At 48.9% G+C, this 12,492-nt stretch overlaps 1 protein-coding gene across 1 annotated transcript in view; it reads left to right on the top strand.

Annotated features, from left to right (window-relative positions):
• RAB44 (RAB44, member RAS oncogene family) overlaps positions 1-11,369 on the top strand; it is a gene marked incomplete at its 3' end in the record, with an annotated part of 40,952 nt that extends 29,583 nt beyond the window's left edge. Inside the window, exons 8-13 of the mRNA XM_084228952.1 lie at positions 24-1,450; positions 4,794-4,875; positions 6,799-6,913; positions 7,919-8,020; positions 9,706-9,782; positions 11,279-11,369. Of these exons, the coding sequence (XP_084085078.1) occupies positions 24-1,450; positions 4,794-4,875; positions 6,799-6,913; positions 7,919-8,020; positions 9,706-9,782; positions 11,279-11,369 (1,894 nt within the window). The remainder of the gene's footprint in view (positions 1-23; positions 1,451-4,793; positions 4,876-6,798; positions 6,914-7,918; positions 8,021-9,705; positions 9,783-11,278) is intronic.
• Between the last annotated feature and the right edge of the window lie 1,123 nt (positions 11,370-12,492).

Raw genomic sequence — 12,492 nt, 5'->3', positions numbered from 1 at the left:
TTACCTCCCCACATCCTTTCTAGCGTCCCCAGAGCAGGTGAGAAGGCTCTGGACCCTCAGACAGTCTCCCCTGAGGAGGCCCCTCTGCCAGGGCTGTTTGGGGACAACGATGATTGGGACCATCTCCTGAGCAGATTCAGCAGCCCCCCACACAGAGGCCTGCAGATCTCCTGGAGCCCACCCCCAACCCCGAGTTCCCACTCAGGCCCTCAGACGCCCCGAGTGGTCAGGCAGATCTCCATCTCAGAGCCACGGTTTTTGTTTAGTCAGGAGCCATCCTCAGATCCAGATGGGGCTCCAGGGAGCCTCCCCAGGGTGCCTTCCAGAGCCAACAGAGGGAAAGGAGTGGACCCAGATGGGCAGGACACCCGCCTAGAACAGCCTGTTGAGCCTCACAGTCTGGAACCTAAGGAGGAATCAGGGTTTGGTACTGAGACCCACTTCCGCTGGGGTCTCCCTGGGGCCCCAAATGAGGAGTCAGGCGGCCTGGTGGCAGCAGCACTCAAAGTGCTTGTTCCTTTGGAGGAGGGGCACCCTCCCCATGTGAACCCAACTGGGCCCAGAGAACATCTCCAGGCCTCAAACCCAGATGACAAGGGCCTTAGCCCTGGGCCTATCCCTGCCAAACCACCCAGACAAAGAGAGGCCCTCTATCAGGACCCACACACTGCTGGCTCTGAGCCAGGGCTGGGGTCCCCAGGAGCCCGAGCTCTCACACCAGGGCTGGCTGAGCCCTCCCAGGGTCCCACAGAGAGATCCAAGCAGCACAAGCCAGGTCCAGATGTGCTGGCGGCCCACCCTGAGGGAATAAGAGAAGCTCATGGCCAGATCCTCAGGCCAGATGGGCTGGCAGCCCTCCCCAGCCAGGGTCTGGAAAAGAAGCCCAGGGCTGAGAGGAAAGGAGTGGATGGGGGAGGGCCAGGTCTCAGTTTAGAGCAGGCAGGAGAGACTTCTGGCCTGAGAACTGGGCATCTAGAACGCCCCCAGCAAGATGCCATGGCTGCTCCTCCCCCATCTGATGCACCACAGACTCAGGCTGAAGCTGAAAGCCCTGCTCCTGGAAAATCTTCACCCCTCAGGAGCCCTCCCCCCAAAAGGGCCCAGCCTGAAGATGGAGCAGGTCCCTTGGCGTCCACAGATACCCTCCACACTGTGGCCAAGCTGAAAGCCCAGCCAAGATCCCCACCTACAACTTCTCACAGAGAAGGAGAACAAGGTTCCCCTCAATCCAGAGAGCAAGGGGCAGAGAACAGGCCTGAAGACCCAGGAACAGACTCTGGAAAGACTGAGCCGACCCCATCCCCAGAAACCCTCACAGCCAGTAAGCCTCCAGCCGACCCTGATTACGTCTTCCATGTCATCTTCCTGGGAGACTCGAATGTGGGCAAAACATCCTTCCTGCACCTGCTGCACCAGAACTCTTTCGCCACTGGGCTGACAGCTACTGTAGGTAAGGGCCCACCTGGGGAGGGCAGCAGGGGAAGGAGGAGAGACCCAGGGGCCGGGCCCACAAGCCTGGGCAGGCCCAGAGCGCGCTATCCCTAAGGAAGCTGCAGGCTCTGCCCTGGCCACGGGCCCTGCAGTAGACATTATTTTATAGGGGCATAATCTTCCTATTTTACTAATCATCTCTAATTACAGGTAATTTGCTTTTTCTGCATTGATCTGATTAGCTTATAATGTGCCACATCAACAAAGCACCCTGTAATTTAGGTGCCAGCACTGTTTGATGGTGAAAACAAGCAAGTCTCCGCCCACGTGGCCTGTGGGCAGGCCACTGCAGGGTCCACGCTGGCTGGATTTGCTCATGACTAGCCCCAGGCCAGTCAGCCATGCTCTGTGGGAAGTCACCTTGGGCAAGTGGAATATTTTGTGCAGAGGGCACTTGTAGTGTGCTAAGCTAGGAACCCAGGTACCTGAGTTCAAGCCCACTCACTAGTGGTTTGAGGATCGTGGAGACAGCACCAGTTCTGACTTCCTACAGTGGTTGTAAGGATGAGTCATGTCACGTTCTTAGAATGAAGTGCTCAGTAAATATCAGTTATTTTTATTGCTTATTATTATAAGTAAATATTTGATAGTGTCAACTTCAGTGGCTCCTGCAAATGACATTCCCAAAGCACAGTCTTTTCTCCCTAAAAACATCGGGACAGATGGCACTTGAGCAGTGGAAAGAAGCAGAGAAAAGCAAGCTGGTGGGAATGAAGGTGAGACCCACTTAGGGACTAGGATGGAGTGGTCCCCGTCTTTGTCAGCCAGGGTACATACTGACTGACAGGGGACCAGTGCCAGGCTAGTAGATAAATTCAAATTCTCAAAATGTTCTCTAAGAATCTTCACCTGGGGAGCCAGTTAAAAATGCAGTGTCTTCAGGCAGGGGAAACATATATGCAGGCCTGACCTCATGCTGAGCTGGGTGACAGGGTGTGGAGGCCTCTGTTATTACCAAATCTATTAGTTACCGACCACCCACAATGTACCAGGCCTCTTGTTGTTATACCTTATAACAACCCTCCCTATAATTGAGCCTTATTTATTAACAACGAATAGTCTGTATTATTTAATTTGTCAATTAATTATCATGCATCATTTGTTACTGGTTAATGATCATTATTTCATTGCTATTTAAGTCTAAGTCTTATTTCTTCATCATGAGCATTATTATATGTTAGGAAGTTTCCACAAAAGTCAATCAAGGAAAACATAGGTTGTGTAATTGTAAAAAGGTGGAACAAACTTAGAGGCACTGCTATCAGTGTGGAGGCTAGAGATCCAGGGCCATGATCGAAATCCAGCCGTGGTTCCATACCCTGCCAGCTGTCACTTGACTGGCTTAGCTGTCACTGGGGAAGGTTCTGGCCTCGTCCTCAAGCACATTTTCCCACTCACCATCATCATCTGCCCTCTCCTACCCTCTCTTTCAGCAGAGAAGAGATGCAGGTTGCCTGCATTTGGGGGGTAGGGCTGGTGGAGGACCAGAGCTCAGACACTTGAGTTCTGTCTGAATCTGCATTTTTGTGAGGCCTTTCCATATTCATTCCCATTTCACAGTTGGAGAAAACAGATCATCGAAGACCTGATTAAGTTTCTTGCCCTTTCTCAGTCCCAAGTTCATCCCCAGGGCCACTTACCTTCCAGGCACATTCCTCCACACCACAAGTTTTACCTTCTTTGGGGTCCTCCCTCTTCTGAGGCTGCTCATGTTAATTTGCTAATTGGGGAAGGTTTGGTAAAGAGGAAGGAGGACACATATTCCTAACAGTGTAGGAATAAGTTGTAACACTTTTGGGGGAAGAGTGTGGGAACACGTGGGGGATGGGAGAGAAGTAGAAAGTGAAAGCAATGAGGAGTTATTAACAGCATAGACTAATTGTTCAATAGATTCCACCTGCTGAGTATGTAAGCCGAGACTGGATCTAACACAGGGGATTGGATTAAATAACTTAAGTGGTTCCTGCAGACCCTGGGTTTCCTAAGACCTTCAGGAGAGAGAAGTGGGTGCTACAAACTTCTGCTTCACCATTTTGCTGAGGACAGACCTCCTGGGGCTGTGGCTTCTTTGGCTCCCTGAGGGGAGCATGGAATTGCCTCAGGGTTCAGTCACCACTAGGGGGCAGCAGCAGACATTTATGGGGGGGTCACCAAAGGAGACCGGTGAGAAAGGTCTACCAGCTCAGGGCTAATGTGAGGAGACACCCCTTTCCTGAGCCAACCTGGACCCTGAAGCCTCAGAAATCCATTAGGAAAGGGGATAGGGATGAAGGCAGAGAAGCCCCTCTCCATCATCCACCCATCTGGTTTCCTTGGGAAGAAGGGGTTGGCAGGAAGGTGCACCCCAAAGATTTCAAACCTCCCTTGGACTTCACCATTATTTCCTTATTTCCTGGAAGAGAAAGGGTCTGGAACCATGACCACAGGGACGGATGGGGCTGGGGTTCAGGGAGATGAGAATTAATAAAGATAATGAAAATGACCACCTCTCAAACACCTCCTAGGGATGATGCTGAATCTTGGATCTAAGTGATTTAATCTTCCCAACCACCCTGCAGTATAGTTTTTTGTTTTTTGTTTTTTTTTTTGGTGGGACTCTCGCCGGTGCACGGGGATCGAACTGGCGCTGCAGAGGCTGCGGGGATCGAACTGGCGCTGCAGAGGCTGCGGGCAGCCTTGCAAACCAGCGCTCAACCACTGCGCCACCAGGGGAGGCCCTGCAGTGTGGATCTTTTACAATGGCTGCCTTGCTGATGAGGAGGGAAGCTCAGAGAGGTGAAGTGACTTGCCCAAGGTCACACACAGCACAGAGGGTGGTCTGCTCATAGTCCAACTGAACATCCTTGAAGCCAACACTCCTCCCGCCTCCAGGGCTGCCTGTCTGCCCTGCTGTCTGGTTAAAGGGGGAAGATGTGTGCATCTTTTTATTGGGGAATAAAAAAGGGAATACTGCAGACATACAATAATGCAACCAATTTTCTTGAGTGGCCTGAGGAATAAACATTGCTGTGCATTGAGAAGACAGATATGTTCGCAGAGGTAAAAGCTATGTAAGGTGCTTGTGTTGGCTTCCACCATGGCCTGTGTGGGGGCAGTAGGGGCAGTAAATCTATGGATCTGGTGGCCAGGGAAGGTTGCTTAGAGGACGTGGGCCCTGGAGTGTGGATGGGAGTGGAGCAGAGGGGAGCCCTTCTGTAGAAGGCTCTCATCCCACCGTGGCCGGTTGTAGATGTATGGGCAGGCCTTGACTACAAGGTAACATGAAGTGCGACTAACACCCCCCTCCCCACCATGTGTCCTAGGAGTGGATTTTCGAGTCAAAACTTTGCTGGTGGACAACAAGTGCTTTGCACTGCAGCTCTGGGACACAGCTGGCCAGGAGAGGTAACGGCGCTGTCTTCATTAGTGGCCTTGGGGTCTAGGGCTGAGTCTAAGGTCTACGTAGAGGGGTGGAGGCAGCCCTGACCCCAAAGAGCCCAACACGGGCAAAAGGCAACCGAGTGCAAAAGAGGTCTCCCCTAAGGATTCAGGGACTTGGTCAAGTCCAAGTGGGGGAAGATGGGGCAGCAGGCCCAGGTCCCCTCAGACTGGCAGGGTGTCTGGTTAGGACATCCAGTGCAACCCTGGGGACAGCACCCAATCAATGTCCTGAAAATGCTGTCTTCATTTTGCAGCTAGGCAGTGTGATCAACACAAAGACACACCTTGACAGCAGTTTCGCTTCTAGAAATTCATTCTACTGATAAACTCACATATGACTATAAAAACAAAGAGCCTTAGACTGTACATAGCAACATTGTTTATCTTGTGAAATAGTGGAAACAACCTTAATAGTGAAACAGTTAAATAAATTAGAATAGATTAAAGATCAATATAAATAGAATAAATTCACATAATAGAATACAAAAATTCACACACACACACACAGATAGACTACAGATATTCTTTATGTACCAATAAGAAAATAGCTCCAAGATATTTCATTAACTGGAAAAAACGAAGTACAGAATACTGAATATTGAAGAGTATAGGGTATTTGCATTGTATTTGTGTTAAACGGGGAAGTTTATGTATGTGTATGTGTGTCTATGTGTGTGCATATATACATTTTTGTATACACATAAAATTCATCTGGGAAAATATTTAAGAAACTGGAAACCAGGCCTCTCTGGTGGCACAGGGGTTAAAGTCTCAGCACTACCAAGCTATCAGCAACCACTGTGGCATGAGTTTGATCCCTGGCTAGGGAGCTGACCCACATGGCACAGCAGACCTCTCCTGACTCGCCTGCTGCTCCCCTCAGTAGTGTATTTAAGTTAATCTGTCTGTTCTGTTCCCCACTCTGTCTCTGGTGAATCCTCTCACCCTCTGCACCTCTGACCTATGCCCCAGTTATTATATGCATAAATAAATAAATCTTAAAAAAAAAAAAAGAAACTAGAAACCATGGTGGCTTCTGGGGAGAACTGGGAGGCTGCAGGATGGATGGCGAGAGTGTCACTGGGTACCATTTGCCATCTTGAAATTGAACCACAAGGCCTGTGAAATTTCTTTTTTTTTTTCCCTCATTTTATTTTATTTATTATTTTTTTAATAATAAATTTTATTTTTATATTCCCCATACAATTGCAACCCCCCCATTCTGACCCCAATCCCTCCCCTCCCGCCCCCCACACCCCAAAAAGTGTCTCTGGTTCATAGTTTTTTGTTGATTTTGATTTTTACTTTCTTATAGTTATTCATTTTCCTGGTCTCTTATTTAAGTTTTCTATATTCCTGCTATGAGTGAGACCATCCGATATTTTTTTTTCTTTTTGGCTTATTTCACTGAGCATGATCCCTTCCAGCACCATCCATGTTGCTGCAAATTGCATGTGTTTATCTTTTTTGAATGCTGAGTAATATTCCATGGTATATATGTACCACATCTTCTTGATCCAGTCATCTATTTTTGGGCATTTGTGCTGTTTCCAAAGCTTAGCTATTGTAAATAAGTGCTGCTATAAACATAGGGGTGCAGGTGCTCTTTGGAATTGATGTTTCTGAACCTACTAAACATAGAGCTTCCATATGATCCAGCAATTCCACTCCTAGGTATTTACCCAAAGGACACAGAAACATCAAGGCCTGTGAAATTTCAACAATAACTGCACTGTAAGGAGAGCATGAGCAAACACATAGTTTCTTTGTAATTAGAATCAGGAAAGGTTAATCCTCCCATTTTGCAGATGGAATAACTGAGACCTGGAGAGGTTAGGGCCTGGGGTCAGGCCCCCAGGCATGGTTTCATGTAGACTCTCTGGGTAGGTATCACAGTGTGACCCGGCAGCTGTTCCATAAGGCTGATGGCGTGGTGCTCATGTACGATGTCACCTCCCAGGAGAGCTTTGCCCATGTGCGCTATTGGCTGGACTGCCTGCAGGTGAGCAGATGGCTGCTGGGGTGGCCCTGGTCTGGGGAGTCGATAGAGAGCATGTACCCTATCTGTTCCCCCCTTTCTGCCAGGATTACAAGTGACAAAACAGACACAAAGGCAACATGATCCACAGAAGGCATTGGCTGGACAGACTGGTAGCATATTTTACAAAGAAACCACAGCCACACTGTACGGCCTCCAAAACAAACTACTTCCTTTATCCCATAAACTTCTTTCCTACATACAGCTGCTCTGTGATGTCTCCTTAACACCTGGGGTTAATGCAACTCCGGTACCATCTTAGGTGATCATTCCTCTGCCCACACATCTCTGGTTCTTTCCTTCATATACTTAATACCACTATACTGAAATTTTGTGGTCTGTACTAGTACAACAGAGGGATGTGAAGTAAGATATATAGTCTTCTCTCTAGACGTTTCTAGTGTAGTTGAAGAGAGGCAAAAGAAGCAGGATGAGGTAGTGGACAAGGGGACTGGCCTCAGGGGTCTGACAGGACCAAGATTTGAACCCAAACTACTCTGCTTCACCTCTGTGACCTTGGACAAGTGGTTTAACCTCTCTGAAGTTTGATTTCCCAATTTCTCATGTAGAGGAATTGTGAGAATTAACTGGTATAATTGCTTCCACCCAGAACCCGGTTTTTTAGTAAGCACATAATAAATAGAAACAATTATTATTATTATCAGGACCCAAGTCAATGGTGTGATCAAACACAGGGCTTTCAGCACAGGCAAGAAGACATTGAGATGGGCAGGCAGGAGCAATCCAGGAAGGCTTCCTGGGGGTGGTACTTTTTAGGTTGGCTTGGAAAGTGGGTAGCATGTTTGCAGACAGAGACGGGAGCAGGCTCACTATGGAGGGAAAAATGTCAAGGTGGGAAGGGGGAGGCGTGAGTGTGGTGAGGTGGGCTTTCTGGCAGGCAGGACCAAATCCATCAAAGGCTTGGCACACAGCAGGTGCTTTACATGTGTGGTTGTATTCTGTACACAGGATGCAGGGTCTGAAGGGGTGGTCATCCTCCTCCTGGGAAACAAGACAGACTGTGAAGAGGCACGGCAGGTGCCCACTGAAGCAGGACAGCAACTGGCGCAGGTGAGTCCCTGGGCACCGGCCCCTCCCCTAGCCCTGACTGCATAGACACTCTCTGGAAGGGTATGAATGAGTCGCTCCCTCCTGAGCCGCCAAGCAAGACCTATTGCCCATTCCTGCCCTGCCCAGCCAAAGGCCAGATCACGTGACCAGCAGCCTGGTCACCTCTGCCTCCCACCACATCAGCCTCAGACCCAAACATGAGGCTGTAATGGTGGGCAAGACATTGAACCTCACTGCTAAATTAGCAAATTCAGGACACACAATGTCCTGACCTCTATTTAAAAAAATCTCCAGAGTGAAAAGGTCTGAAAAGCTTCATTTAAAATTACCAGTCAAATCTTAATTTTATCTCTGGTCTCTAATTAACATAACATTCCTTCTGATTTAGTCTATCTCAAAAGACTCAAATTCTTCCCCAGGAAAGATTGCATCAAAAGCTCCACCACTGTCTCTGGATAGCTTTTATTGGTGAACACAATCTGACCACATTCCAGAAAGTTTGGAGAGTAATAAAGGAGGAAAAAAAAGAATCACTCCTCCCCCTACCTCTGACTCAACCCTTCTGGCCATCTACATACTGTGTTTCCTTCCTGTTTCTCCTCTCATTTCTCACAATCATGAGGTCATCATGAAGCTTCTGATTGGTTGGAATTCTTCCCACTTCAAAGTAGCAGCTCAGGGCCTCCCTGGTGGCCTAGGGGTTTAGTCTCAGAGCTTTCACCCCTAGGACCTGGGTTGGATCCCCATCCAGGGAGTTGGCGCAGCAGGCCTTTTCTGTCTCGCCAGCTGCTCCCCTCAGCAGTATATTACAGTGGATCTGCCTGTTCTGCTCCCCACTCTGTCTCTGGTGCATCCTCTCCCACACCTCTGGCCTGTACCCCAGTTCTTATATGCATAAATAAATAAAACTTTAAAATCGATCAATCAATCGATCAGAAACAACAGCTTAAGGGAATAACATAAAGGAGATATATATATATATTTATCATGTATAATCAAACCTGTTTAGATGAGGATGTTCTTGATGATATTATTTATAAGAACAAAATCTGGAAGAAGTTTGTGGCTAAAATGTAGAGAATCACACAAGAGGCTAGCATCTGCCATTAAGAATCCTGTCCTGGAAAATGCCTGAAGGGTGTGGTGGAAATGCTAACAATATAACAGAAGTTAGAAAGCAGTTGCAAATGTCGGTTAGGTTAATGTATGAGACTGCTGATAATCACCCCAGGCAGCTTTTTCCTATGGTTCAACCCAACAGTATAATGGCATGTAACCATTCCTCCCCCCAATAAAAGAGTCAATGTAAAACAGAAAGAAAATCCAGATCCAACACTAATAGGAGTGATTTCTATTTTGTAGTAACACTTTCTAATGCTATATTTCCTCCAAAGAAATATTTTTTGGAAAAAAAAGAATGATTTAAAAATTACCCCAAGGACTTTATCAGGTTGGGACACAGGTTCCTCACAGTCACTCTTAAGGCTGTGGAATGTTCTTAGGGTGGAGGGGTAGAGGGCCCAGCTGGGGACTACAGGTCACCCTGACACAGGGCAGCTTCACCCTTGGGCATGGCGGGGGGTATACTGTGCTGGCCTCATGGCCAGAGCTTTGATGGGCTGCTGCCTGACCTCTTGATAGTCTACCACAATGCTCCATAGCTCTGCCTGTTTGTCTGTCTGCAGGAGCTGGGTGTCTCCTTTGCAGAGTGCAGTGCTGCCCTGGGTCACAACATCCTGGAGCCCATGGTGAACCTGGCCCGGTGAGTGCCTCGTGACCCCTCCCCACCCAGAATCCCCAGGCAAACTTCAGCCACTCAGTGTGGGAAGGGGACGGATGGGAGGGAAGGCCCGTTCTGAGGAAGCGCCTATGGAACAACAGGGCTCCTCAGCCTGGGGGAGCTGAGAGCACTGTGCAGAGTTGTCTGGCTCCAGTTCTACCAGTCTCAAAGGCTGTATTACCTTCTGAAAGTCACATGGAGGCATCCGGGGCACTCTGCTTCTTCTAACCTTCTAGTGACTTCCACCAGATGTAGAATAACATTGAAATATTATTTCATATCTCCATTGTCATCTCCCCAGTACACTCATACACACACACACACACACACACACACACAGACTCACTAAGCCACTCGAGAGCCCTCCCTGACTACTTTCCCTCCCAAGGCTATTCTAGATCAGTCCTCTGTCCTTAGAAGTCCTGCTCCACAAGTTGCAATTTCACGTGCCTTTGTCTGTTTTCTGGTTGCTGTCCACCCGTTACTTGGCTGCAGCTCCAGGACAGCTGGGCTATGTCTCTTTTGTTTAGCCTCTCCCCCTGCACCTGGGCCTAGCATATACTAGGTGCACAATAAATAAAAATATTATTAAGGGCAGGTATCAAAACAGATGAGCCCCTTTTCTTTCTTTTTTTTTTTTTTTGTGGGACCCTCGCCGATGGCCAGGGACCAAACGGCGCTGCAGAGGCTACGGGCAGCCTCGCAACCCAGCGCTCAACCGCTGCACCACCAGGGGAGACCCTAAGCCCCTTTTCTGTCTGAGCAGCTAGACTGAGCTTGCTAAACAGCAAATCTCGTCACACTATGATATCCTCTGGCAGAAAACTGCTCCAAGCTTTCGCTGTGCTTTAGCATAAAGCCAAAGTTCCAGCAAGTCTCTTCCAGGCCCACAGAGACCAGGACCCCTGCGACCTCTGAGACTTATTTCCTGGTCATTCAGTTCTTAGGCTCTGTGATTTAGTACAGTGACTGGCACATACATACTTTGTGAATGAGTGAGTGAATGAATGAATGAATGAATGGGTTTCTTTTACTTTCCCAACACTCTCTCCTGACACTGAGCCTTTGCCCTCTGCTGGCCATGCACTGCCCTTTTTGCTAGCAGACACTGTCCGCTGCTGATCAGCCCCAACACTGCTTCCTTCCTCCTCCAATCCCCCCAGGACCTGGTCTGAGCTCCTCCTTCCCCAGTCCTGGGTCCTGATCACCCCTTCTCTTCTCTGTCTTCTCACTACTCAGGAAAGGGTCATCCTGGCTTTTTTGTCGCCATCACAGAGCCTTACATAGTACCTGGCAAACAGCAGGCTGGCAAAAATGCCAGAAAAGTGACAGAAGGCCAAGATCAAGACAGCAGAGCAGGTGGGAGAGAGGAAGTTCACAGGGTGCAGTCTTTCAGCCCCTGAGCTGCATCCTCGGGCCCCTCCCTGCTATCCCAGGGGGTGAGAAAGGGACTGATGTCTCTGGGTGTCATCACACAGGTCACTCCAGAGGCAAGAAGACCACCTGAAGGGCTCGCTGGTGGAGGTGGACCCCGAGAGGCCTCCGAAGAGAGCTGGCTGCTGCTCCTGACCACCCAGCTTGGTTGGTGTAGGCGCCCCCTCACCCCCACCCCACTCCCCAACCAGGGCTTCCTGTTCCTCAGCTCCTATCCTGGACACAGCAGTGACGGAAAAGTCCAACTCAGTTCAGGGAGCTCCTCCTCAAGTCAGTGCTCACATCCACCACTGGGCAGGGGCTGTTAGCCCTGCCCTGGGCACTAGGAAGCAGCAGCGCTGAGTGTATTAGGCTGGAGAGAAGGTTGCAGGGAGGGCAGAGGGTTAAAACTCTTAAAAGAAAGGAAATGTCTAGAAAGAGCATTAGGAAAATACACAGTATTGGTCAAATATCTATGGGTAAAATTATGGGGTGAACATATATGGGGGTATTATTTCCCTTTTTATACATATTTGTATTTTCAGATCTTCTCTAATGACTGGTATTCCTTAAATAATCATAAATAAAAATGTTAAAAGGAGGGAAAAAATCTTTTCAAAGAGGCGGTTTTGGAGCTGATTACTAATTGATAGATCCTGTCAATTACCAAGTACCCAGTTGTTTTTTATCTTAACATTTTATTTATTACTACATAGAAGAACTGGGGTATAGTCCAGAGGTGCAGAGGGTGAGAGAATTCACCAGAGACAGAGTGGGGAGCAGAACAGGTAGCTCCACTGAAGTACACTGCTGAGGGGAGCAGCGGGCGAGTCAGGAGAGGTCTGCTGCGCCATGTGGGTAGCTCCCTGCCGGGTATCGAACTCGTGCTGCAGTGGCTGTCCGATAGCTTCATAGTGCTGAGACTTAACCCTTTGTGCCAATAGGAAGGCCCACCAGGTACCCGATTTTTAAAAGGAGTCCTGTGCCCATCAAAGCAAGGTGAACCTCATCTCACTATTTGAAAGCCTCCGAGGGGGTTCGATTCCTGGGCAAGAGCAATACTCTGACAGTCCCTGAGACGCCCCGCTCCTCCCTGTCTTGGGGACTCTAAACTCTGCTCCTTTTGCCTCAGATCTGCCTCTAAGGGTCATATTCAGAAAAACTGCCTCCTGCCCCAAATGCCAGGTCCCCTGGGGAGCCCTTTGGCCTGAAATGTCCCTTGCTGGCTACATTCCAGATGTAGCAGCTGGGTGGTGGCTGGTGGGGCCTGGGTGTGGCC

Source organism: Talpa europaea (genome assembly GCF_964194135.1).
Source record: "Talpa europaea genome assembly, chromosome: 2".
Taxonomy (NCBI): domain Eukaryota; kingdom Metazoa; phylum Chordata; class Mammalia; order Eulipotyphla; family Talpidae; genus Talpa; species Talpa europaea.
This window is presented reverse-complemented; position numbering and strand designations above follow the sequence as displayed.